We start from the raw sequence: 26,720 nt of genomic DNA on the forward strand, positions 1-26,720 counted from the left end.
AAAATTGGTGAATTTTATTAAACATAAAATATACATCAAAAAAGTTAACTGTTAAAAAATTTTAAGTGCTAATCAAAAACAAAAACTTACTCACAAACCAAATTCAAGACCCAAATGGCCTGATTAGTAAATACTATCAAATATTTAAGGAAAAAGTAATAGCCATCTTTCATATTCTTTTTAAAAACAGAGAGTTTGACTCATTTTATTAGGATAATCCTAATGCTACCACCTAAGAAACAACATGAGTACCTTCAGGTACAATGGAACAGAAACGCTCAACAAAATACTAGCAAATCAAATCCAAGATTATATAAAAAGGATAATATATCATGATCAGTTGGGGCTTTCCCAGAATTAAAGATTAGCTGAATATTCAAAAAAATCAATGTAAGACACCACATTAACAGAATAAGATGATAAGTTATATGATGATTTCAATACCTGTAGTTAGAGCATTTAAGAAAATCCAAAACCCCTCATGATTAAAAATTCTCAGGTAACCTTCTCAATGTGATAAAGAAAATATTTATGCATATGCATGTACACCCCACACACATCTATGGCTAACATCATACTTAATGGTCAAATGGAAAACATCCCCCTGTACTCAAGAACGAAAGTAGAATGTCCATTCTCATACTTGATGTGACACAAATTTCACTAGTTATAGCCAGTACAATAACATAAGGAAAAATAAAAAGCATAAATATCAGAAAGGATCCAAACAGCCATGACTGCCTACAAAGTAAATCCTAGGTTCGCACAAAACAAGTTAAACTAATATGTGTTGGTAGTAAAGTCACAGGATATAAAGACTTAAAAAGGACCAACAAAACTGCATAAAACTCAAGCCCTCAGCATAACCAGAAGGAATAGAACATAAGTAGAAAAACAAAGTCTGGGACACCAATATATTCCTTTCATAAGCCTTCCTGAAGAGCAAGAGTAGTCCAGGATAAAATGCACAAAAAAGAAAAAGAGAAAAACAAGCAACAGAAAATGACATTAAATATGAAAATACTGCGCAAGAGTTATGATCAATCAGAGTTGACTACAGATAAGGGACTTAAAAAAAAAAAAAGGATCAGAGAAGCAAAAAAAAGGAGTCCTCAAGGGGCTGCTCATTTATTTTATTTTTTTTAAAGATTATATTTATTTATTTGACAGAGATCACAAGCAGGCAGAGAGAGAGGAGGAAGCAGACTTCTCTGCTGAGCAGAGAGCCCGATGCGGGGCTTGATTTCAGGACCCTGAGATCATGATCTGAGCCGAAGGCAGAGGCTATAACCCACTTAGCCAACCAGGCGCCCTGCGGCCGCTCTTTCAAAAAAAAAAGTGTGAAAGGAATGGTGAATAGAGGGAAGCTCCTCAAACTGATATTTAAAAAAAAAAAAAATTACAAAAAAACCTAAACCTAACATCATACTTAACCTAACATCGTACTTAATGGTAAAAAAAAACCTTGGGGCGTTTTCACGCTAAGATGAGGAACAATTCAAGGATGTCCCCTCTCATTACTGTTTTCAACATGGTAGTGAAGTCCTAGAAAATATAATAAGATACAGAAAGGAAATAAAAGGTATACAATGGGGGAAAAAGAAATGCAATTGTCTTTGTTGACAGATCACATGACCATCTATGTAAACAAACAAACAAAACCTGACCAAAAATAACTTCTGGAACTCCTACACATTTACAACAAGGTTGCAGAACACAGGGTGAATATACAATAGTCATTTGCATTCATATACACTAGCAACGAACAAGTGGAATCTGAAATTAAGAATACATTACTATTTACATTAGGATATCTAAAATATTTAGGCATAAAGGTACCAACATATATGTAAGATTTATATGAGAAAAACTGCAAAGCTCTGATGAAAGATTACCAAAGAACTACAGTTGGAGAAATATTCCATGTTTGTGGATAGGAAGACTCAGTATTGTCAAGATGTCAGTTCTTCCCTACTTGAGCTAAAGATTCAATACAATCCCAGTCAAAAGCCCAAGTTATTTTATGGATATCAACAAACTAATTCTGAAGTTTATACAGAGAGGTAAAAGATCTAGAACAATTAACATAATATTAAAGGAGAAGAGTAAACCAGAAGAAAGACACCTTACAACCTGAAAAATTATTTTAAAACTATAGCAGTAATCAACACAATGTGGTACTGATGAAAGAATACACAAATATATCAATGAAACAGACTATGAGCCCAGAAATAGACCAATATAGTTTGCTGATATTTGACAAAGGACTAAAGACAATCCAATAGAGCAAAGACAGTCTTTTCAACCAGTGGGACTGGAATAATGTGGGAGGAAATCTAGCTGATTTTGACTTTTTAGATACAACACCAAATGAATAATCCATGAAAAAAAAACTCATAAGCTGGACTTCATTAAAATTAAAAACTTCAGCTTTATGAAAGACATTGTCAAGATAATGAAAAAAAGGGGCACAGACTGGGAGAAAATAGTCACAAAAGACACATCTGATAATGAATTGTTAGTTAAAATATATAAAGAACCCAGAAAAAAAATAAAATAAAAAAATAAGAAAATACCCAATTTTAAAAATGGGCAAAGGACATGAATAGAAAACCACCAAAGAAGATAAAAAATGGCAGTAAGCAAATGAAAAAGATGTTCAACATCATATGTCATTATGAAATTGGAAATCAAAATGACAAGATACCACACCTATTAGAATGGCCAAAATCTAAAACATGAACATTAAATGCTGGTGAGTATGTAGACCAAAAAAAATTTTCATTCACTAGTGCTGGGAATGCAAAATGCTATAGCTACATAGGAAGACAGGTGGTTAGTTTCAAAACTAAATACACTCTTACCATATGATCACACAACTGCATTCCATAGTATTTACCCAAAGGTGTTTGTCCACACAAAAAGCTGCACACGGATGTTTACAGCAGCTTTATTCATAACTGCCAAAACTTGGAAGCAATCAAGATGTCCCTAAGTACATGAAAGGATAAATTGTATACACCCAAACAATGGAATACTATTCAGTACTAAACAGAAATAAGCTATCAAGGCACAAAAAAACACAAGGCACGAAAAAAACACAAAAGGACCTTAAATGTGTATGACTAAGTGAAAGAAGCCAATGTGAAAAGACTATACATACTATATGATTCCAACTACATGACATTCTGGAAAAGGTAAAAACTATGGAGAGAGTAAAAAGATTAGTAGTTGGCAGGGGTTACAGGAAAGGAGGGATGAATATGTATCATTATACATTTGTCAAAACCCATCGAGTGATCAATAGGGTTTACCAAGAGTGAATACCAAAGTAAACTATTAAGTCTGGATGATGATATAGGTTCATGGATTGTAGTAAAAGTACCACTGTCAATACTGGAGAGGTTGTGCATGTGTGAAGGCAGAAAATGAAGGTGAACCCTCTATATTTTCCACTCAATTTTGCTATGAGCCAAAACTGCATTAAAAAATAAACTTTACGGGCGCCTGGGTGGCTCAGTGGGTTGAGCCGCTGCCTTCGGCTCGGGTCATGATCTCGGGGTCCTGGGATCGAGTCCCCTGCTGAGCAGAGAGCCTGCTTCTCTCTCTCTCTGCCTGCCTCTCTGTCTACTTGTGATCTCTCTGTCAAATAAATAAATAAATAAATCTTTAAAAATAAATAAATAAAATAAACTTTACATAAATCTTTTTTAAAAGGGGAGAAAGGCTGGCATCTTTTGGAAACTATAGGACTAAACGAAAAAGAAATGCCAGGGGAGGGATTTTAAGATCCTGTAACATTAAAGAATTTTTTTAAAGCTTCTCCCAACCAAATCTCCTACTTCCTACCTAACCCCCCGCAAAATCTTCCAATAAAGAAACTATACTGTGTTACACTGACAAGGGATGCTCTTAAACAAAGATTTTTGTAAATTCAACCTCAAACTGCCAGTCCCGTCCCCCAAAAATGTAGAGACGTGAGCAATATTCAGCTATACAAAAACAAAACAAAACAAAAATACCCACCCATAAAAGAAGAACAGGGAAAGAAGAGGGAGAGCAGAAGGAAACTAAAACACCACAAATCAGCCTTTCTTAACTGGGATTCAGCAAGATAATTATGTCCCAATGAGAGAGATTTCAGTAACTATTTTCTTAATTTCCAAAAAGACAATACATAACTATCATACTACTTATGTATAACAGAAGTTAATTTATTATATACCAGATATGCCTTACTGCTCTTACGGGATCTGACTGAAAAGTTACTCCAAACTGAATTAAATATACTCAAACAAGCTTTTGATGTTATTTTTGAAATGTCTTAAATCAGAAGTTCAAAAACAAGAACAGAAATGAACCAAAAGCAGAAAGAAATGAAACAAGATTTAACTCAGCAAAAGAAATAGAAACAAAACTGTAACAGAAATGAAAGTAAATTACAAGGCCCAAAAGTGATAAATTCAAATGAAAAATGTAGTGTCACTGAAGAAAAGCAGGAAAATATCCTAAGTGAATGGAAATGAGATAAATAAAGAAGCAAAATGGGACAGAAAGTGGTTGGGACAGAAAGTGGTTGAAATGAGAGACAAAGAAGATCTATCTCATGTATAATTGGAGTCCATATGAGCATATATATGCATACAAACACACAAAATGAAATAGAATTAACATTGAAAACTGTAATCCAAGTTTTAGGATAAAGTTCCAGGGTTAAGTGAGTGAAGAAGAATGGAGAGTGACAGCTAAGAAGGTTTTCTTTTGGGGTGATGAAAATGTTCTAAGCCAGGGGTGCCTGGTGGCTCAGTTAAGCATCTGCCTTTGGTTCAGGTCATGATCTTAGGGTCCTGGGACTGAGCCCTGCATCCAGCTCCCTGCTTTGCAGACAGCATGTTTCTCCCTCTTAGTCTGCCTCTCCCATGCCCTGCTTATGCTCTCTCTCTGTCAAATAAATAAAATTAAAAAAAAAAAAGAAAGAAAGAAAGAAATGATCTAAGTTGATTATGGTAATGGTTGCACAACTCTGTAAATATACTAAATACCAATGAATTTTATTACTTCAAATGGGCATACTGTATGATATGTGAATTACACCTCAACAAACCTGCTTAAAAAAAAAAAAAATAAAGAAAGAAAAGAAAACAAACAAAGCCTCACGGAAACTTTCCAGAAATAAAAAGAAACCTGACTGCATGTTTAAAAGGTGTCCTGGTAACTACAGAAAAATTGGTCCACAGCATTAAGTTCTTAGAAGTATCTTGTGGTAATTATTAGATTTTGAAGATAAAGAGATTTCTCACTTTAATTAAAAAAAAAAAAAAAAAAAAACTTGAGAGAGAAAAAGCATTGGAACATCAAACATCTTAAAAACAGTGTACCAAGTAAGGCATCAGTGGAGCAGCATTTTCAAAACACTGTAGAAAATAGGGGTGCCTGGGTAGCTCATTCGTTAAGGGTCTGCCTTCCACTCAGGTCATGCTTCCAGCATCCTGGGATTGAGACCCATGTCAGGCTCCCTGCTCAGAGGGGAGCCTGCTTCTCCCTCTCCAGGTCCCCCGTGCTTGTGTGCCCCTATCTCTGTCATAAGAAAATAAATCTTTTTTTAAAACTGTAGAAAATATAATGTAAAGCAAAAATGTTCTATCCAAAGGCAACAGAAAAACAGTTTTAAACAAGTTAACAGGTCAGAGAACTCTGTACCCATGAGCCCTTCCTCAGTAACCAAGAGATAACTCATAAACAAAGATGCCCTGGGTGGTTCAGTTGGTTAGTGTCTCTTGATTTGGGCTTAGGTCATGATCTCAGGGTGGTGAGATCAAGCCCTGAATCAGGCTCCACAATTCTCTCTCTCCATATGTCCCACCCCCCACCACATGTACAAGAACATGGCTCTCTAAAATAAATAAATCAATCTTGAAGAAGAAGAAGAAGAAACAAAGAAGAGGGTAGAAGAATAGGTTATACATTCTGACAAAGCAGAAATAATGCAACTTAAAATCTGGAAGGAGAAGGGATCGGAAGAGGAAAGAAAAACTCTGTTATATAGGCATTTAAGTGGGAGCTAAAGAATTCCATGGAAGACTGATAGACTTGTTAATAAGACATTAAATAAAAAACCAAGAATTAGGGGCCTTTTAAAAAAGTTGTAAACGTATTAACAGAACAATTAACAAACAATTACAAACAATTATAAACCTCCTGATTTTAAAAGGAAATTTCTGGGCACATGGGTGGCTCAGTCTGTTAAACATGTGACTCAGCTCAGGTCATGATCTCAGGGTCCTGGGATCAAGCCCTGTGTTGGGCTCTGTGCTCAGTGGGGAACCTGCTTGAGATTCTCTCTCCTTCTCCCTTTGCCCCCCCCCTTTGCTCCAGCTTCCCCTCTCTCTGTCCCTTTCTCCCTTTCTCTCTCTAAAATAAAGAAATAAATCTTTAAAAAGTTTTCAAAAATAAAAGGAAAAAACACATCACAAAAAGAAAGCAGAAGATATGCAAAGAGACATAGATTAAAAAAACATGAACACATACTACTCCCAGTCCAAGCCAGATCAGGAAGACAAAAAACAAAGTTCAAAAGAATAAGCATAATCAAGAAGGTAGAAAATCTTAGAGATATCAAACTTTACACTATGTTAATAGAGACTGAACCTACTTTTCAAGCACACGTGAAAAATTTATGAAAACTGATCATATTTTAGATCATAAAGAAATAGTAAATCAAATAACAATAATCTCTGGGAAAGGAGAAAAATCAAAAAATAGTAGTCTCTGATCAAAAGACAAAAAAACTAAAAATGATTCCCATAAAAGTAATTTAAACATTTTTCTTCAAAATCAATGCTACAAAACAACCCATGAAGCTTCTGGCCTATATGTCCTTTGAAGATTTAAAAGAATTCCCCTTGAAACCTGGTCTGCTGCATTTTTGTGGACTAGTTCCTTGGAAGTTTCTCTATTCTAGTGTTCATAACTTATTCTTAGACAAGACTATTCAACACTATAGAGTGCAGTTCACCCAATTCATATGTTTGATACATGCCCAACAATCACACAAAAAACTTCTTATGGAGATAGGCAAGTTGATACTCAAGTTCACATGGGCAAACAAACTTACAAGAATACTCAGGAAAGACAAAAAAAAAAAGAAAAGGAAAAAGAAAAGCTACAGGGGGGGGGAGGGGGCTGGGCACAGGGGAAGGGTGGGGAGGGACAGCCCTACCAGGCACTAAAATCCACTATTATAAGCCATTCTAATGAAAAATAAGGTACTTTTATGGCAAAGGTATACACAATTACCTCAGTGTAGGGTCAGCAAGCTTTTTCTGTAAAGGGTCAAAAGGTAAATATTTTAGGCTTTGCAAGCCTCACAGTCTCTGTCACAACTACTTAACTCTTCTGTTGTAGCGCAAAAGCAGCCATATACAATATGTAAATGAATGAGTGTGGCTGTATTCCCAAATAACGTTATTTACAAAAACAAGGCTCAGTTTGGCCAGCTGCTCATACTGTGCCAAATCCTGGTCTAACCAAATAGAATATCCAGAAATAGATCCAAGTACATATTGGACATTTAGTACATGGTAACAGTGACATCCCACATCACTGCGGAACTTATTTTTTATTTTTATTCTATATATTTGGATTTCACATTTGGAACAAAGCCAGGACCCACCAAAAGGCTTTACAGACAAGTTTCAGTAAACATTATATATTACCTCTAATTTAGTACCACAGATGAAACCATATATACTTTAAACATAAATAATCCTGGGGCACCTGGGTGGCTCAGTCGGTTAAGGGTCCTGGGATCAAGTCCCACATCAGGCTCCTTGCTCAGTGGGAAGCCTGCTTCTCTCTCTGTCTGCCACTCCCCCTGCTTGTGCTCACTCTCTCTCTCTGTCTCTCTGAGATAAATAAACAGGATTTAAAAATAATAATAATAATAATTTATTGTTGTATGCACTGTTAAAGAACAGCATGTTACATGTTACCAATCACTGAAGAAATGTTAAAACCCAATGATGAAGGAGATTTTTTGGACAGGGGAGGAGGAGTTTCTGAGAGTTATTGAGAAATAATTGACAAACATCAATGTACAAGTTTAAGGCATACAGCAAGACTGGAACAATCTTGTGGCTCAGGCGGTTAGCATCTGCCTTCAGCTCAGGTTATGATCTCAGAGTCCTTTACTGAGTCCTGCACTGGGCTCCCTGCTCAGCCAGGAGGCTGCTTCTCCTTCTGTCTCCTACTCCCTCCACTTGTACTCTCTCTCTCTGTCAAATAAATAACATCTTAAAAAAAATAATAATAATAAAGAAAAGGCACACGGCAAGATGGTTTCATTTACACATACTGTGACATGATTACCACAACAGCTAACATCCATTTTCTCATACAGATACAAAGGGAAATTATTTTTCTCCTTGCAATGAGAACTCTTAAAATTTACCCTCTTAACAATTTTCCTATATACTGTACAGCAGTGTTAGCTACAGTCACCGTGTTGTACCTTACATCGCTAATGGTTTGTATCTTTAGACGGACCACCTTCCTCCAATTCCCCCACTTCCCATCCCCCATCTTTTGTAACCAGAAGTCTGATCTCTTTCTCAGTGAGTCTGGAGGTGTTTGTTTGCTTTTTAAGATTTTCATACAAGTGAAATCATACAGTATTTGTCTTTCTCTGTCTGACATTTCACTCGGCATAACGTCTTCAAGGTCCATCCACAATATGTCACAAATGGTAGGATTTTCTTGTTTTTTATAGCTGAATAATATTCCATTGTATATATAAAACACAACTCTACATGCATTCATCCATGAATGAACACTTAGGTTGTTCCATGTCTTCACTACCATAAATAATCCTGTTATCAACTGCCGGATGGGTGTGTGTGTGTGTGTGTGTGCAAATATCTTTTTGAGTTTGTGTTTTCCATACCTTATATTCCCAGAAGTGTAACGGTTGGATCTTTTTAACAAGAGTGCTGAGACAACTTATTAACCATTTTTAACCATAAAATTAGAGCCATACTTAAAAGATTATACATGAACAAACTCCAAATAGATCAGAAATTTAAACTTAAAGAGACCATAAGTACTGGAAAAAGGCATGTGTGAATTTCTTTCAAATCTGGGTGTAGGGTAAGCTGATTTAACTATAAGTCAAAATCCAGATACAATAAAAGGAAAAATAGGAAAATCTGGCTAGATAAATATTTTTAACTTCTGCACAGCAGTATTTTTAACACTATAAAATCAAAAGAAAAATGAAAAGCTGGAAAAAAATACTTATAACATATGTCACAAATGAAAGGACTTACACGCCTAAAATTTCCTTGACATTGAGGGCAAAAATTACCAAAATCCCAATAGGAAATAGGGAAAAGTATGATCAAACTTTTTTAAAAGATATAAAAATGACCCTTAAATAAGAAAAGATGTCCAGACTTACTCTTAAGGAGATGCAAATCAAAGTTACACATTTCTCACCTAACACTGGCAAATATTCTGTCAGTGAACCAGTGAGCAAACAGGCACTCTCATATATGTCTCGTGGGAAAGCAAACATGTACGACCCTTTTGGAGGACAACTTGGCAATATTTAACAAAATTACATCTGTAATTACATTTGATCCAGCAATCCCACTTCTAGGAATTATCCCTGAAGATACATGGTAATTAAATAACATTCTGAAAATACCTATGCACAAAGTTATTCAATGGAGCACCGTACATAATTTCCAAAAAAAGTGGAAGCAACCTATATGCTCATATATAAGATACTGGTTGAATAAACTATGGCATATCAACACAATGAATACTATGCATCCTTAAGCAGGAATAATTAAGGCCTTAAAATAGAGTAATTTTCAAGGTACACTTTTAGGTGAAAAAAAAAATAAAGTGAAATGGAGAATTTATGTATCTATCTACGTGCCACCTTTTGTAGAAGAAATAAGCAGAGCAGAAATAAGAAAATATACATGTTCCTGTTCATTAGTACACTAAAAAACCCAGGAAGGATAAACCAGAAACTAATGAAACTGGTTACTCAGCGGAAACAGAATGGGAAGAATGAGAACAGGACAGAAGGATGCCTATACCTGCCTGTGTTGTTTTGATTCTTAGAACTAGGTATATTAAATGCTTTAGGTACTCAAAAATATAACCGGCAAGGATTGGGAGAGATGGAATATCAGCAAAAGAAATCAAACTAAATATACTCCAAATGAATAATAAAATCACACTTAATGATGGGGGAAAACTAAATCAAGTGACTTTTTTTTTAAGATTTTATTTATTTTTTTGACAGAGAGAGATGACAAGCAGGCATCGAGAGAGGAGGAAGGAGGCTCCCTGCTGAGCAGAGAGCCCGATGCGGGGCTGGATCCCAGGACCCTGAGGATCATGACCTGAGCCGAAGGCAGCAGCTTTAACCCACTGAGCCACCCAGGTGCCCCTCAAGTGACTTCTGAAACTCAGTAGACTAAACAGCCACAAGCAAAAGATTTGTATTTTAATTATGAAGAAATATTCAGTACGATTAATATAGTTATTTTTCAGTGATATAGGTGAGCAATTCTAACACCATACATTCTAGAACTGAGTGCATAAATATATTGTGGGTAATAGAAGTCAGGTTTCTCGCTGTTAGAGAAGAGAGCTATAAAAACAAAAAGCAGGGGTGCCTGGGTGGTTCAGTTGGTTAACCATGTGACTCTTGATCTCAGCTCAGGTCTTGATCTCAGGGTTGTGAGTTCAAGTCCCGCACTGAGGTCCTCACTGGGCATGGAACCTACTTTAAAAAAAACAAAACAACAACAAAAAAAAACTCTAAAGACGGAAAGTGTTACCTTACATAAGGCTAGAATGAAATCTATGAGACTAGAATTGGAAATATTGTGAATTCATGGTTTTTAGTACACAGAAAAGGAGGGAATTTTTTTTTTTTATGAAGAAAGACAAAATTATACATATATTACCTAACATGGTTGGCTGAGAGGGCCTAAAAGCAATCCCAGTAGCACTAAGCACACCTACCACAGAGATTTAAATACCATTCTTCACTAAAAGTAACCAATGCTCCTTGGAGAATCGACTCATCCTGAAAGACCCCTCCCCTAGAAGATAGGATAACTAACCGCTTGTTTGCTTTTTTGTGAACTGCTGGCTTTTAGGCGTAAATTAGGTTATTAATTGCTCTTTTGCCCTTCTGTAACTGCTTGGCTTATAGAAATAATAGAAGACGCCATGATGGCATTCCTACCTTCCCCCTTCTTGTTCCCCCTCCCTGCCTCTCTCCTCCCGCGCGCGGGCCCTCAGAACCAATCAGCTTGTTCCCCCTTCCCGCCTCTCTCTTCGCGCGCGCCTGTCCCCAAAGCCAATCAGCAAACTCCACATATGCCTTTTTCAAAAGTTCTAACTGTCAACCAATCAGTTGCGCCCCACCCAAAACTTGTTTGTACCTGTCTATAAAAACCCGGCACCACCCCAGCCGGGTGTGCTCAGCTAGCAGGAGCTGCTGACCACCCGCAGGCGCCTGCGTAACAATAAAGAACCTCTTGCTGATTGCATCCAGTGGCAGTGTTGGATTCTTGGGTAAGGGGATCCGCGGGTCTTTCAATCCCAGCACAGAGTATAGGAAAATAAACAATGAACCTGGGACATTTTTGTTGTAGCAGAAAGTAAGAAGTGCTTAAAGATCAAAAGGATACAGGAGCCAAGTTGAAGGGGCATCCACTAGCCAAACACTCAACAGCCTGACCATCAAAATAAATAATGATAATAAGAAATTATAACCACTTAGTAAAGTAGGAACCACAAATCTATACTGATAAAATATATGAATAAACTGAAATTCTAATGAAAAAGCATTTAGTTTCAAAGTACCACGCCACAAAATATTTAATTACAAAGGGAAAAAGGAAAACTTTACCGTGAAGAAAGCTGCTAGATACCACCTTACTCAAGTAATCAAGCTGATCACCATTAGTAGTGAGGCAAACCAAAACCATACACCACTGGATAATTGGATGCAATAAGAAGAATACAGCATCATTTTTGTGATATTCCTTTCAAAGATGTACAACTTAATTCTAATCATAAGGGAAAAGACAAACCCAAATTGACAGACATAACTACAAAATAAATTATAATCTTCAGAAGTGTCATGGTCACAAAAGTCCAGCAAAGACTGAGAAACTATTCAAGATTGAAAGAAATTAAGTAAGTATGACAACATCATTCTGAACTGCATACCTTTGCTATTAAAAAAACCATTACTGGGGTGCCTGGGTGGCTCAGTGGGTGAAGCCTCTGTCTTCAGCTCAGGTCATGATCTCAGGATCGTGGGATCGAGCCCAGCATCAGGCTCTCTGCTCAGCAGGGAGCCTGCTTCTTCCTCTCTCTCTGCCTGCCTCTCTGCCTACTTGTGATCTCACTCTCTGTCAAATAAATAAGTAAAAATTTAAAAAAAAAAATTACTGAACTTCCGATGAACAGAAACCAAAGTTTGGATGGCAGTAATGTGTCAATGTTATTTTATTAATTTGATTCTCCTATTAGGGTTATGAAAAACAACCTCGTTCATAAGAAACATACACTAAAACATTAGAGCAAAACAAACTATTCAGTTAGCTTTACTTTAAAATGGTTTGAGAAACAAAAAGTTCTTTGCACTGTACTCAGAATTATGCTCGAAACTGTCTCAAACTAAACAAAAAGCAAAATCTTTCAACAGCTGGTGTGCATTAATTAATACCCAACACTTCAAATTGTGGGATCAGGGGCACTTGGCTGGCTCAGCTGGTGGATCATGTGACTCTTAATCTCAGGGTCATGAGTTTAAGCCCCATGTTAGGGGTGGAGCCTAGCTTCTAAAGAATTTTACAAATAAAAATAAGGGGCGCCTGGGTGGCTCAGTGGGTTAAAGCCTCTGCCTTCGGCTCAGGTCATGATCCCAGGGTCCTGGAATCGAGCCCCACGTTGGGTTCTCTGCTCAGCAGGGAGCCTGCTTCCCCCACCCTCTCTCTCTGCCTGCCTCTCTGCCTACTTGTGATCTGTCTGTCAAATAAATAAAATATTTTTAAAAATAAATAAATAAATAAAAATAAAACAAACTGTGGGATCATATCTTTCAGAAGAAATGTGCTGAAATCTTCCATGCTTCTTTTCACCACTACTGTCAGATGCTCTCAATAACCATCTCAAACTAGGACTGAATGAGGTTCAATTTTCCCAAGCCATTCACTACAAGTCAACAATTATGAGTTCATCCATCCATCCCTTTCCTGTGAACTTTTCCAGATCCCCAGGGGCAATGTTTCCTTTGGCAAAATCTTTTCTTTCAAATTAATTAGGTCATAGTGTCTTCTGCTACCAATACTTTAATCCTTAAGTTTTCATATCCTGCTGTCTTAAAGGTGGAGGATTTAACATTCACCTTTTATTCCAAATTAAGTAACTAGGAAGCATCCTGTAATATAAGAGATCTTATATAAAGACTCCAATCATTGACTCCTGGAATTCTAAAAAGGAGGAGAGGGGAGAAAGAACCTCCATAAAGAGTCTCTTTGTACGATCCGTCTACAAAAATTGGCAGTTGATTCTTCGTATTACCAGGCCATTGCACAGTACATGGTACATAGTAGGTAGTCAGTAAATATATACAGGATTTACAAGTGATTCTATACTTTAAGTATTTCTGAATAACCTCATTCTAACTAAAGGATCTCTCTTTTTTTTTTTAAAGATTTTATTTATTTGACAGGGAGAGACACAGCGAAAGAGGGAACATAAGCAGGGGGTGTGGGAGTAGGAGAAGCAGGCTTCACGCTGAGCAGGGAGCCTAATGTAGGGCTTGATGCCAGGATCCTGGGATCATGACCTGAGCTGAAAGCAGTCGCTTAATGACTGAGCCACCCAGACGCCCTTGAATCTCAATTTTGAAGTTCATCATAGCACCCAGGAAATCAATAAGAAGGCACAGGTGGCACAGCTGTTACGTGTTTGAAAATGTCTCTGGAGTTCTTTTCCTTGGCTAAGCATATTCAGTAGTATTAGATCTTCTTTCAGAAGGCCATGCCTTACCTGACTTAGCATATACTCAAATTGCTCAGAGAGGAATTTGTAAAGAGGCTTGTGAATTTAGAATATACTACTGAACAGGCTTGTTAAACTTTTTCAAAATAATAGTGTTAAATCTTAGTGTGGGTACAATGAGATACAAACTCTCTGGAAAACAATTTAACAAGACATATACAGTATGTCTCTTGGAAATATATTCTAAGTAATTCAAAAGGAAGGCAAAGATTTATGCACAAAAATGGTGATTAGTATTTTAACATTTAAAAATGAAGATTCTAAACACTCAGAAAAATGACAAATCACATGATGTTCATCAAATACATTACATGGTAATTTCAAATTATGTCATGAGAAATTTTTAGTAATAGGAAAACATTAACAATCATCCTAAGTGTACAAAGCATATAAAGTAAAATAAATATGAAATTACATACACATATAAAAATTTTCAACTATGAAACATAAACACGGATGAAATACTGACAGAAAATATGCCAAAACAGTAAGAATGGTACTTCCTAAATCGAGGATTATTTCTCATTTTCCTTTCCACTGTCATCCAAACATTCTACAACATGCATGTATTACTTTTATAATCAGAAAAAGAGTTATTTTTTTAAACAAAACAAAAATACAACAAGCTAGTCTTCAAAGCAAAATCAATTTTTACTCAAAATACTCTTTCAACTCACATGATGAACACTTGGATTCAAAGAACTCAGAGAATAAAGTCCAAAGTAGTTGTAGCTAGGACAGCAAATACCACTACACCATATAATCCTAACAAAGCTTAAAGACAGCCATTCCTTCATATTCCTATTCATTATGCTATTCATGGACTACTCTAGAAAATGGGTATATTTACCATGCAGTGAGTAAGACAGGACCCCTTAAGACAGATTCTGGTGGGGAAGAAAGATGACAGATAGGAGGGGGAAGAAAACACGGAATATAACTCCAGGCAGTGCTAAGTGCTATGATGAAAAAAATAAAAGCAGGGTAAAAGAAGAGAGTGAAAAGCAGGAAGTTATTTTAGGTTGGGTGGTCAGAGAAGGCCTCTAAAGAAGAGATATCTGATGATGGTGGCCAGCTATTTGCCCAAGCACTGGTCTAGATAGATGTTGCACACTATGAGTATGAGTATGTTGTACACTGTGAGTAAAGGAGATCACCCTCCATAATGGACATGGGCTTCATCCATAAGCTGAGGGCCTTAACAGTAAAGATTCTGCCTCAAGACTGCAACAGAGAAACCCTGCCTGAGTTTCCAGGCTGCTGGTCTGTCCCACAAATTTCAAATTTACCAGTCTCCACAATCATATGAGCCAATGCTCTAATATATGTATTTAACTACCTACCTATGTATCTACCTACTCATCTATCTACTGCTGGTTCCGGTTCTCTGAAGAACCCTAGCCAATCTTAGATTTGGTCTCCCTGCTTTCTCTCTCCATTATATCATCTACACAGTAGCAAAAGATCCTGTTAAATATTAGAGAGACAAACTAGTCCTCTGGTCAAAATTCTCTAATGACTTCCTATCTCACGCAGAATAAAAGCCCCAACTCACAGATCCACTTTCTGCAGCTTCAGTTACCCACAGTCAGCTGCAGTCTGGAGGCAGATATCCTCCTCTGACTCGTCATCAGAAAGTCACGTGCAGCCTAGCATTACGTCACAGCACCTACGTCATTCACCTCACTTCGTCTCATCATGGAGGCATTTTATCATCTGATTTCATCATAAGAAGTACAGTACAGTAAGATACTTTGAGAGAGACCATGTTCACACAACTTTTATTACAGTATTTTGTTACAATTGTTCTATTTTAATATTTTTGTTCATCTCTTATTGTGCCTAATTTATAAAGTAAACTTTGCAATATATATATGTATAGGAAAAAACATAGTATATACAGGGTTTGGTAGTATCAGCAGTTTCACACACCAACTGAGGGTCTTGGAAAGTATTCCTCACAGATAATGGGGGAACTACTGTAATGTAAATTAGAATAATCTTTTTCTTTGAAGTTTGGTCAAAATTTAAAAGCCCTAAGAAAGGTTGTATGGTTCCTCTGAGTCAGAATTTTTCCAATGAATAATACAATCTGAGGAATTAATCATAGACACTAAAACTTAGTGACCTTAATGTCCATCAAAAGAGACTGATTAGGGGCGCCTGGGTGGCTCAGTGGGTTAAGCCTCTGCCTTCAGCTCAGGTCATGATTTCAGAGTCCTGGGATCAAGCCCCGCCGCATCTTGCTCTCTGCTCAGCAGGGACCCTGCTTCCCTTTCTCTCTCTGCCTGCCTCCCTGCCTACTTGTGATCTCTGTCAAATAAATAAATAAAAATCTTTTAAAAAAGAGAGAGAGAGAGACTGATTAAATTACTGCACGCCCAGACAATTGAAAAGAGACTTTTACTAATATAAACCATATTGATAAAAATCAGGTTACAATTCAGTTTAGAGAATATGGGCCTATACATAAACAAAGAAACAAAAAAAATATATAATACATATATGGAAATAAAATGTCAAGAAAAAAAGAATGGACACTAAAATGAAGTGCGAATATGACTGAATGGTTCATTTCTTTTTCATACTAAAACTTCTGCAATGAAAAATTGTTACTTTCATAAAAGGAATAATAAATATAAATCAATAGAAACATATAATATAAGCATTTTTATAAGTAACATAGTAAGTGTCTGTTATATGAGATCTAAGACATCATTTTTGTTGAAAATGTAAGGACATTTTCTAATGTGGTCTGAATCCCATTTGTTTGCCTCCCTATCCTCAAATTATACTGTTAAACCTTATCATCATGCACTCTGTTTAAGAAACCATTAATTAAAACTATTAGTAACACAAAATGTAGTTTTAATTTTCCCATAGTGGAGGCTCTCTTCCACAGGAAATGTGATTTCTTTAGTACACTGAACTTTCAAAGTCTATAAAATGGTCAGAGTGGGGTGCCTGGGTGCCTCAGTCAGTTGAGTGTCCAACTCCTGATTTTGGCTCAGGTCATGATCCCAGGGTTGTGAGATCAAGCACAGGGCTCGACAGGCTGGGTGTGGAGCCTACTTAGAGTCTCTCTCTCCTTCTCCTACCCCCGGCTTCGTCCACCTCTCTCACTTTCAAATAAATTAATTAATTAAATGTTCTAACCTCCATGAAAACAATTCAGCCACACCTATCAAAAAAAGCACCAGCCACTTTGTGATAAACCAGAGAGCTATATATACTTAGATTTCTGATTTCATTATAACTATGTTGTAATTCAAAAAAGAAAAAAAACTGTACTCTTCTTTCTCACCACCCCCCCCCACCAAATCTACGAACGAATAAAGTACCACTGATGAGTTATTTAGACTTTATAAATCTGAGGACATGTCTGTAATACAGTGTGAAGTAAATAAAGGAAGTAAAGGAAGGTGCTATATCAGTTTTTCTATTTAAAAAAAGGAAGAAAAATCCCTTAATTGTACAGTAATATACCCTCAGGTTAAAAACAAAACAAAACAAAACAAAAACAAATACACAGTGGTAGACAACAAACTGTTAACATTTGGGTGTAGGGGGAGATTGGAAGGGAGAGATTATTAAATTTTTCTATATACAGATAATTTAATTAACCACTGGTATTCTTTGGTCAAGCAATTCTACTTCTACGAGTTTATTCTAAAGACATAATCTTGCAAGCCTAAGATAAATGTCCAACGAAAATAGTAAATTGGAGTGCTAGGATACAAAAAAACTGATGTTTAAAGTTTCCTCAATAGGGAATTGGCCAAATTCTTTTTTAAATGATAAATAATACAATGCAGTATTATTGCAGCTATAAAAGAGAATAAGGTCATATAGGGTTTTATATGGTGACAGGGAAGAATGGTCAACATATACTAAAAGGATACTAGAAAACTCATCAAGTGATACTTTGGGAAGTAAGACCTGGGGTCAAAGGAAATTTTATATATCTTTTATAACTTTCAGTACCAATCATACTATCTTTAAATCTATGAACCATTTTTACAATTTTCTTAATGATGACATGAAACTGATTTCTCTAACATCTTTTTACTTTATAGGCCTTCTTAGATTTGCTTTAAAATGCCCTGGCAGGGGCGCCTGGGTGGCTCAGTGGGTTGGGCTGCTGCCTTCGGCTCGGGTCATGATCTCGGGGCCCTGGGATCGAGTCCCTCATCGGGCTCTCTGGTCAGCGGGGAGCCTGCTTCCTCCTCTCTCTCTCTGCCTGCCTCTCTGCCTGCTTGTGACCTCTCTCTGTCAAATAAATAAATAAAATCTTCAAAAAAAAAAAAAAATGCCCTGGCAAAAACTAAGCTGGAAAAGAAGAAAGCTGAACTAAGAATAGCATTAATTTTGAATATTATTCAAGGTTGAGCTGAATGGTACTCTTTATTTTTCTGTATGTTTGGGAATTTCCATAGTAAAATTTTTCACATAAAATCTTACAAAGAGCCCTGCTGTGTAATAGAGATAAATTCAGAGTAAGCACTATGTTAAGCTCTCCTTTAACCCACTTGTGACTCCAAAGTCAAACTCTGGGGTTCCAAAGGACATTTAAAACACCACTGGTTACGGGGCGCCTGGGTGGCTCAGTGGGTTAAGCCGCTGCCTTCGGCTCAGGTCATGATCTCAGGGTCCTGGGATCGAGCCCCGCATCGGGCTCTCTGCTCAGCAGGGAGCCTGCTGCCTCCTCTCTCTCTGCCTGCCTTTCTGCCTACTTGTGATCTCTCTCTGTCAAATAAATAAATAAAATCTTTAAAAAAAAAAAAAACCACTGGTTACAATCACTATCATCACCATAGTAATTCAGAGAGCCTGCACAATTTGATGGTTTCCTCCTTGCCTAACAAGGAAGACAGACCCTAAAACAACAGATGTTCTCTCTGGGTGGTGAGTTTACTGATTTTTTTTTTTTTAAGTAATGATATTTTGTAAATTTTCTTATAAAGAGAAAAGAATTTTTTTAGTGTTCATAAAATATAATAGACTGTGCCATTAAATAATCCAAAAGGTTACTCCAAGCCTTCCCAGTAGCCTCAGAGTACAACAGGATATGTAACAAGAAATGATAAAACCCCAATGTTCATTAGAAAAAGGACAAAGACAATTGAGTTGCAACACCCACTCTGACAAACGGAAGCAGCTCAACAAAAGAACACCTGACAGTTGGGGCCATATCATCGTTTGGTCCTTTATCCTATTCTTAGCCTGCCCTGGCATGGAATCCAAGACTGTAAGACTGGAATTCCCTCTCCTTGAATAAGGAAGCAGGAAGAAGCAATGACAGAAATGGATTTTCATCCCCTCAACAAACAAGCAATCAGTAAAGGATAGCTGTTACCTTCCTCTACTTCACAAAATCCTGTAGGCAAATAGAACTATATTTTTAAGGATGAGGAAACTGAGATTTAGGGAAGTTAAGTAACTTGCCTTGTGTCACAGAGGTACTAAGCAGCAGGTGGAAGACTAGAACTGAACTTGTCTGCTCCAGAGCCAGGACTCTTTTCTACCAAGCTACAGCCCATATCTAAAAACATCCTTTCATCCCACGGTAAGTTCCAACTAAAGTGTTCTTAAACCTCTGTGGCTCACTGTCCATACTGAAAGTAAGAAAAAAATCAAGAAAGGCAGCTGCCACGAAGTTGTACTGATTGTCCAGCACTATCCATACTAGAGCTTGGAAGGGAGAAGGCACTAAAACTTGATCCACATGATCCTTGCTGTCAATACAAATCATCAGCCTTTGCCTTGAGAAAAGCTTATCGCTAATACTCTCCCCAGCTGAGAGCTTCCAAATGGCATTCCCAAGAAAATTTGTCAGTCCATTACTACCATTCTAGGCGTGTTAGCATTCAACTTTTAACACTAGAAATAAAGGAGAATTTGTTCCAACCTTAAAATGGCATTTGCCAAGTTACTATCAACAGCATGGTGACCAAGGCACTGATTTGGAGTTATCGAGACCTACGTTCATAACCCAGTTCTGCCACTTTAACAAATGTGTAACCTTAAGGAAGTCAATTCAGTTCAATAACTGCATATACCAAAAAGCTATCACGGATAACTTTTCCATAAGGATTAAATGAAATAATCTAGTACCTAGAGCCTGACACATAAAAAGAAGGTGGAAAATAAACGATACACACTATTATTAACATTGGTATTAATCCCATGCCAGAATAGTCTTAGAGGCTTAGCAAATAATTCTTCATGGTCTGAACTCTTGATTATTCAATGTAACAATCAACTGATTCAATCTGGAGAGCTGAACCAACTGAGAAATTGATTCAGTTCAGCTTGTTCAGAGACATCCAGATATTCCAGTTTAACTGTTCTTAAAAAAAAAAAAAAAAAGCGTTTAGTCTTTGTTTAAATTGGTTCACATTTTTTTAAAAGCACATATACATTTGGATAACTTCATAATTTATTAAACACATTCTCTGTCTCCACTATACTTGTAGTTTAGTCTGGATTTTCCTTAACAGGTCTGCTTACTACAACACATTCCTTTGGAGCAGGGAACAAGTTTGTATTGTTCATCTTTATGTGGCCAGCACCCGTATATGCCTTGGCACATACCAAATGCTCAGTAAATTTCTCGCAGAAAAGCCATTCAGGAAACTCACTAGCTTTAAGATTCAGGAGGATTCATTTTGGCCACAGGAATGCAATTTTTTTCACCTACAAATATTTGGCAGGTTTTTCTTTTTTTTATTTTCAAATAAACAATGGCTAAACAAGCCACACACCAGATATCTCAAAAGTAAAGTTTTCACAAACAAAGCTAAGATGGAAAATTCCAGAAATAGTAGCATTCAAGCAAGAGTAAAGAACAATTTTGGAATTAGGTCGAGCTAGGGTTCAAATGCCAGCTCTACTACTTACAGCTACGTGGTATTAACTTGGGTCCAACAACACATATCACCTCTGAAACTTAGTTTCCACATGTGAAAAATGGGGAAAATAACACCTACCTCACCTGGTTGTCACAAAGCTAATCTATGTGAAGTGCCAAGTACTGTTGATGGTAAGTTGTCTTTATTTTTTTTTAACAGTTTATTGAGATAAAGAGTGATTTTTTTTTTTTTTCAGTTTTAGCAATCCCTTTTCCCTTCTCACCCACAGCAAGCAGAACCTGGAGGGACTGCATAATGCCTAAAGATAACTATTATCTTTATTTCTACTTTTCAGAAGGTACACTAATTCAGCCACACAGGCAGGCTAATTGGCTCAAGCTCCAACAGGCAATGGGTCAGGTGTGGTAATTTTCAGAAGGACCCTGTCATGCAACCCCAGAGCCCAAGCAAAGTCAAGCAGGCTCTTCAGGTAACCTGTTCTCCTCTGAGGCCTCCTTACAATGGGCTCCCTGAGAGGTATGTAATGTCAGGCAAGAGTCATCTCTGTGATAAACCAAAGATGTAGCATATAAACTAACCGGCATTCTTTGAAAACCCAAGCCGAAATTAAATCAACTAAACTGTAGCACTGTTTGGAGCCTGGAGAAAGAGAACAGGAACACTGGTGTTAAAACAGTAATACCTAAAACCAGTGAGTAGACAGGAAGGAAATCTAACATGTTCTTAAATATATGTTTACTTCCACTCACAGAGGGAACAAAACAGAGTAACGATTTGCTAATTCCAATCAGCTGAGTGCATACTTCATTCTACTGTGCTGCAGACTCTCAATTATAAAAGAAAACAAAAACCTAAATAAACACAATTCCTAATACATCTCTTAAAACAGTATTTGCTCCATTCACATTTCAGTAAATATTGTTCAGTATTCCACCACATTTCAATGTCTAATCAAGGCAAAGTTTACATTTTTTCTCTCAAATAATTTTCCCTGGGAGAGGTAAGTCAAAGAACTTTGAACACATTTGGGTTTCCATTTTCAACAAGGTAAGAACCCCTATTTCCTCCCACACACCCCACCTCCAGAGAATTCACAATATACTAAAATATATTGAATGTTTCCCACTGGTCAATTACTTTGAACTGAATGCAGTAAAAAGAATCTGCACTTCAATCTGCACTACAGTTCCTCCCCTACTTCAATTTCTGGAAAAAACTCACTCGCCCCACTAACAATTAACTTTAAACATTCAAGTAATAAGCATTTCAGAAAAACACACTATTACTATAATGCAAATATCCATTATTTAGCACTAAGGAGAGTGCGTCCATGCAACAACAGTCTGCCACTTCAAGAACATTTTTGTTAAAGTTACACTGCATGCAGGAAAGCTGCTTTTCCAAAGATAAACACATATTACATCGGAGCCTCACTGAAACACCTAATCCCTGGACCCTAGGTTTTGTACTGCCTTTTTATGCAGACTCCTAAAACAACTGGATCTTGTACTGAATTCACTCTCTAGTTAATTGTGTTACTGAGGTTCCAGTACAGTTTTCTAAAGAAAGCAATTTGAATCAATAACCACACCAATGCGACTCAGAATGTTTGCCAATAAGTAAATAAAATACACAATCCCAATATGAAATTCTCCTCTTTCCTGGTTCCCCCACTCCAGAGACTGTAAACATGAATAGAAAGAGAACTTCGAGAACAGTAAAGTCATCCACACCATCAATAATATCCCTCTAACCCATTTCCTCATTTTACAATGTTTTCCTAAAACAGGGCAGTCTCCACAGGACACCAGGAATTTAATATCACTTTTTAAAGATATAATGAACTGTGTGGAATATGCAGTGATGAAAACTGAATATTGCTACTGAAATCATACTTAATTAAATACACGTTTTCTCTAAAAAGAACTTCCCCAATAAAGTCACAATGCTTTCTGCCTTGGCTCCCTCAGAATCCATCCCAACAAGTGAGTGCAGTCAGGCCCCATTCCTGCTAACCGCTTTTTTCCTGAGCAATCCCTCCCCACCCCCACCCCCAAAAGTTTTTCTTTTATCTGTGGAATTCTCTGCCAGCCTCGGCCTGGAAACCTGGGTAGACCCTGAGGACAGGTGTCAGATCTGGCCTTTGGGAAGTGGCCCAAACCAACAATTATTGGCAGCATAAAGCTGTGACCTTTAATAAACTTCAATTTGAGATTTTATACAATTAGTAATTCCCTCCCTACTCCTTTTTTGAAGGAGGGAGAGAAAGCATGCCAAAAGGATGAGTTTCAAAATAGAAAAATCACCACTTTAATTATGAAACCCTCCCAACTCAACAAAGAACTGTTAAAAGTAGCCAAATGGAAAATGTCAGGGTTTTGTGGGCACATGCACAACTATTAAAAGTGAGAATCAGAACTTCAAGGTAGGGGAGAGGGGGAGAGGGGAATAAAAGCAGGAGCAGAAAAAGAGTAGAATCGGGCCCAGCCAAAGACCCATTTTCTCAGAGGGGCCCCTCCTGATACTAACTCCTCCATGTGGGGCACCCAGGCTGGAGAAAAGCAGAGGGTTACACAGAACATTTAGCAGACTTAACATTGGATTAAACACACTACTGCAAGTTTCAACAAATGTTCATGGCATACGTAAAAAACACATTTACAACAAGAAAGAAGAGAGGCACCTGGAGACATCTGACACTGGGCATGCTCTGCAGGCAACTCAGTGCGCACATGCTCTCTACCAGGTTGGCGCAGCCTAGCCACAAAGACCTTGGCACAGAACACTGCAGGATGACAAAAAGGAAGGAAGAGAAGAAGCAGTTAGAGGCCGCAACAAATCACTCCTTCACACAGGCAACTTGAATGTTAGTTGGGCGGGGGATGCACCCTTGGCAGTTTGGAGGTCAGGGATGGTGGACCTAGACAACCTACTGAATCCCTGGGAGAGGGCCCACTTTCTGTCCTACAGAAAGGAGGTTTCTGCTGCCAACCACTAATTCCTCAGGACACAGTGAACAGAACCAAGAGGGAGAGAGAGAATGTTTAAATGAAAACCCACTAAAGGGAACTGTGAAAGTCTGCATGCACAAGATTAGTGGTAAGATTGGGACTATAACTTCATAAAAATAACGGTTTCTAGTCAGAGTCATAAAATTATAACTGCCGTCATTACATCACCTACTATGTGCCCAGGACTTTAAATGTGTTTTCTAATTCCCACACCACAGTAAAGAAATGGAGGCTCAGAGGTTAAATCATTTGCACAAGGACACACAGCAAAGGAGGGGAGAGGCAGAATTTCAAACCTTCATTGTCTGCTATTAAACCCCCATTAATTCTATAAGACTATGATGCTTCTATTGTAAAAACTCTGATCATCTGAATTTTTAACAGAGTAGTTTTATACTTTCCTAAATAAAATCACAGGACACCTAGAGACATGAGGCAAAAGGAATAAGAAAGATGAGTGATAGACTGATAGATATAGGCAATAAAAGAGCTGATTAAAAAATATCTGATTTTTCAGTGACACCCACATCTCTGCCTTCCCAAAGAAAAAACTCTGGAATATGATGGTTTTAATTTTAGACTTTGTTTATAAAGTTCATTTGACATATGTAAGAACATAAAGGCTTATTTCATTTACCCATTCCCATTCTCTATTAAAATCTTGCTGATCTTAATGGAATTAAGAAAAAAGAAAAAATATGAAAGTGAACATATGCATCATGGCTAGTATTTTTAAGACATTGGATTATTTATTATTCAATAAGTACTTTTTTCTGCAGATCTAAGGTCAATTAGTTTACTGCAAAAACAATAACCATGCAAAAAAAAAAATTTTTTTTTAACTGAGGGTGGGTGTTTGCGTTCAACCAAAATGCTTCAGAAGCTTTAGACTCAACATCATAAACTTGTTTATCCTAGCTATAATTGGGCTGGTCAGACATCCTCATTTTTCCTTGGACAGTCCAGGTTTACACTTGTTGTCCCAGCATCGCTTTCATTCTCAAAAGCATTCTCATTTGGGAGACAAATTCTGTGGTCACCCCAATTATAATATAAACAAAGATAGCTATGCTTGAAATCAAATAGACCTGGGCTCCTATCCAGCATCTGCCACTTACCCCTTACATATCACCTATAATTTAACTAGATCTTGAGATTATTTATTTACTTATATATTTTAAAGAAGGCTCCTTGCTCAGCATGGAGCCCAAGTGCAGAGCTTGAATTCACAACCCTGAGATTAAGACCTGATCTGATATCGAGTCACATGCTTTACCCACTGAGTCACCCAAGTGCCCCAAATATTGATATTATTTAGAAAAGGCATTTAAAGAATACAAAACCAGAGGAATCAAATGGAATTAAAAAAAGCAATCACCTTTTTGTAACAACCACACATTTCCAACATGTGTCTTTACTGCAGTTTACCACAGCCAATATAGAAATGTATCACTGACCATCCAGGGTTCCATATTTTGTAACCCCAACACTTTCAAAGTGCCACAAAAGATGCTGAATAAATGTCTGTATAATAATATAATAAAAACAGCTGCCATTTATCAAGCTCTTGTTATATGCTAGACAGTTAACAGGGTAAACCCCCACAAAAACTTTTTTTTTTCCCCACAAAAACTCTTTTTAGAGAGGTATTATTCTATTTTACAGATGAGGAATCCAAGGACCAGTAAAGGAGTGCTTGATTTATTGAAACAGCAGCTTGTTCAGGAGCAAGAAAACAATGGCTAACTTGATAGTAAAATTAGGACTAGAAGTTAATCCTGCCTGACTCTAAATAAATCTGTTTTCTTTCCATTAAAACAATACCCAGAGAAATCTAGCAAATGCTTATTGAAAGAATACTTACATCAGTATGCACCAAAAGGAGACGGGCAGAGAAAAGGCCCAGACATACTACATTCATAGACATTGCTTACGTGGATTATTTTAAATTAAATAAATCCCCAACACCCCCATAGTTCAATTTAAAGTTTCCTTTCAGGAATCTTTATAATTATCCAAATCGTAGAATCACTCAGTTCTGATAACAGAGTTTAACACCTGGATTCAACAACTGATAACAAATTAACACCAAAGTTCACCTGCAAATGAATTTTCATTTATTCCACAGAACCAGTCAGGTTCCCTCTGCAAGATTTAATATGTGTTTGACTCAAACAGTAAAACTCTGAAGACACAGGAATACTATACCCTGATTAGATTATGCTAATACCTTGGATCCAAAACTTTTTTTTTTTAAAGGACGTATTTTCATATTTAATAAACCAAAGAATCATACAGAACTGGAAAATAATTTAGTCTGCACCTGCACCCCTAATTTTAGAAGAAACTAAAGCCCAAAGAAGAAAATTAATGATCTTCCCAAAGTTTCCTAACCATCTAATGACCTAATACTTACAAATATATGGAAAACAACTAAAAAGAAAATTTTCTGAAAACTTAATTTCAAAATATTAGCCATCAATTACAAATGTTTTTAAAAGCTTGATACTGAAACTGTATATTCAGGAAAAGGTAAGAACCCTCTTAAATCTAATTTCCAAGAATTCGTAATCTCTATGAAAGACACTGTAGAGTACAGAGAGTGATGCCGGTATTTACTAAAGGTATTAGAACTTCTTTACTTTCATACACAATTAAGAAACCAACCACAGTGTTGAAAAAAGTTTTTACACAACAGAAATACACCCATCTTTTAATAAGGATGCACCTTCTA

General features: G+C 37.0%; 1 protein-coding gene across 7 annotated transcripts in view; it reads right to left on the reverse strand.

The window, feature by feature from the left end:
* FBXW11 (F-box and WD repeat domain containing 11) overlaps positions 1–26,720 on the reverse strand; it is a 121,794-nt gene that overhangs the window by 60,475 nt on the left and 34,599 nt on the right. For 4 of the 7 annotated variants that reach the window (XM_059174302.1, XM_059174300.1, XM_059174303.1 and 1 more), the window contains one exon: positions 23,659–23,760. The exons of the other annotated variants lie outside the window; for them this stretch is intronic. In XM_059174302.1, coding sequence (XP_059030285.1) covers positions 23,659–23,760 — 102 coding nt within the window. The remainder of the gene's footprint in view (positions 1–23,658; positions 23,761–26,720) is intronic. 7 annotated transcript variants of the gene reach the window in all.

Source organism: Mustela lutreola, chromosome 5, assembly GCF_030435805.1.
Source record: "Mustela lutreola isolate mMusLut2 chromosome 5, mMusLut2.pri, whole genome shotgun sequence".
In the NCBI taxonomy this organism is placed as follows: Eukaryota; Metazoa; Chordata; class Mammalia; order Carnivora; family Mustelidae; genus Mustela; species Mustela lutreola.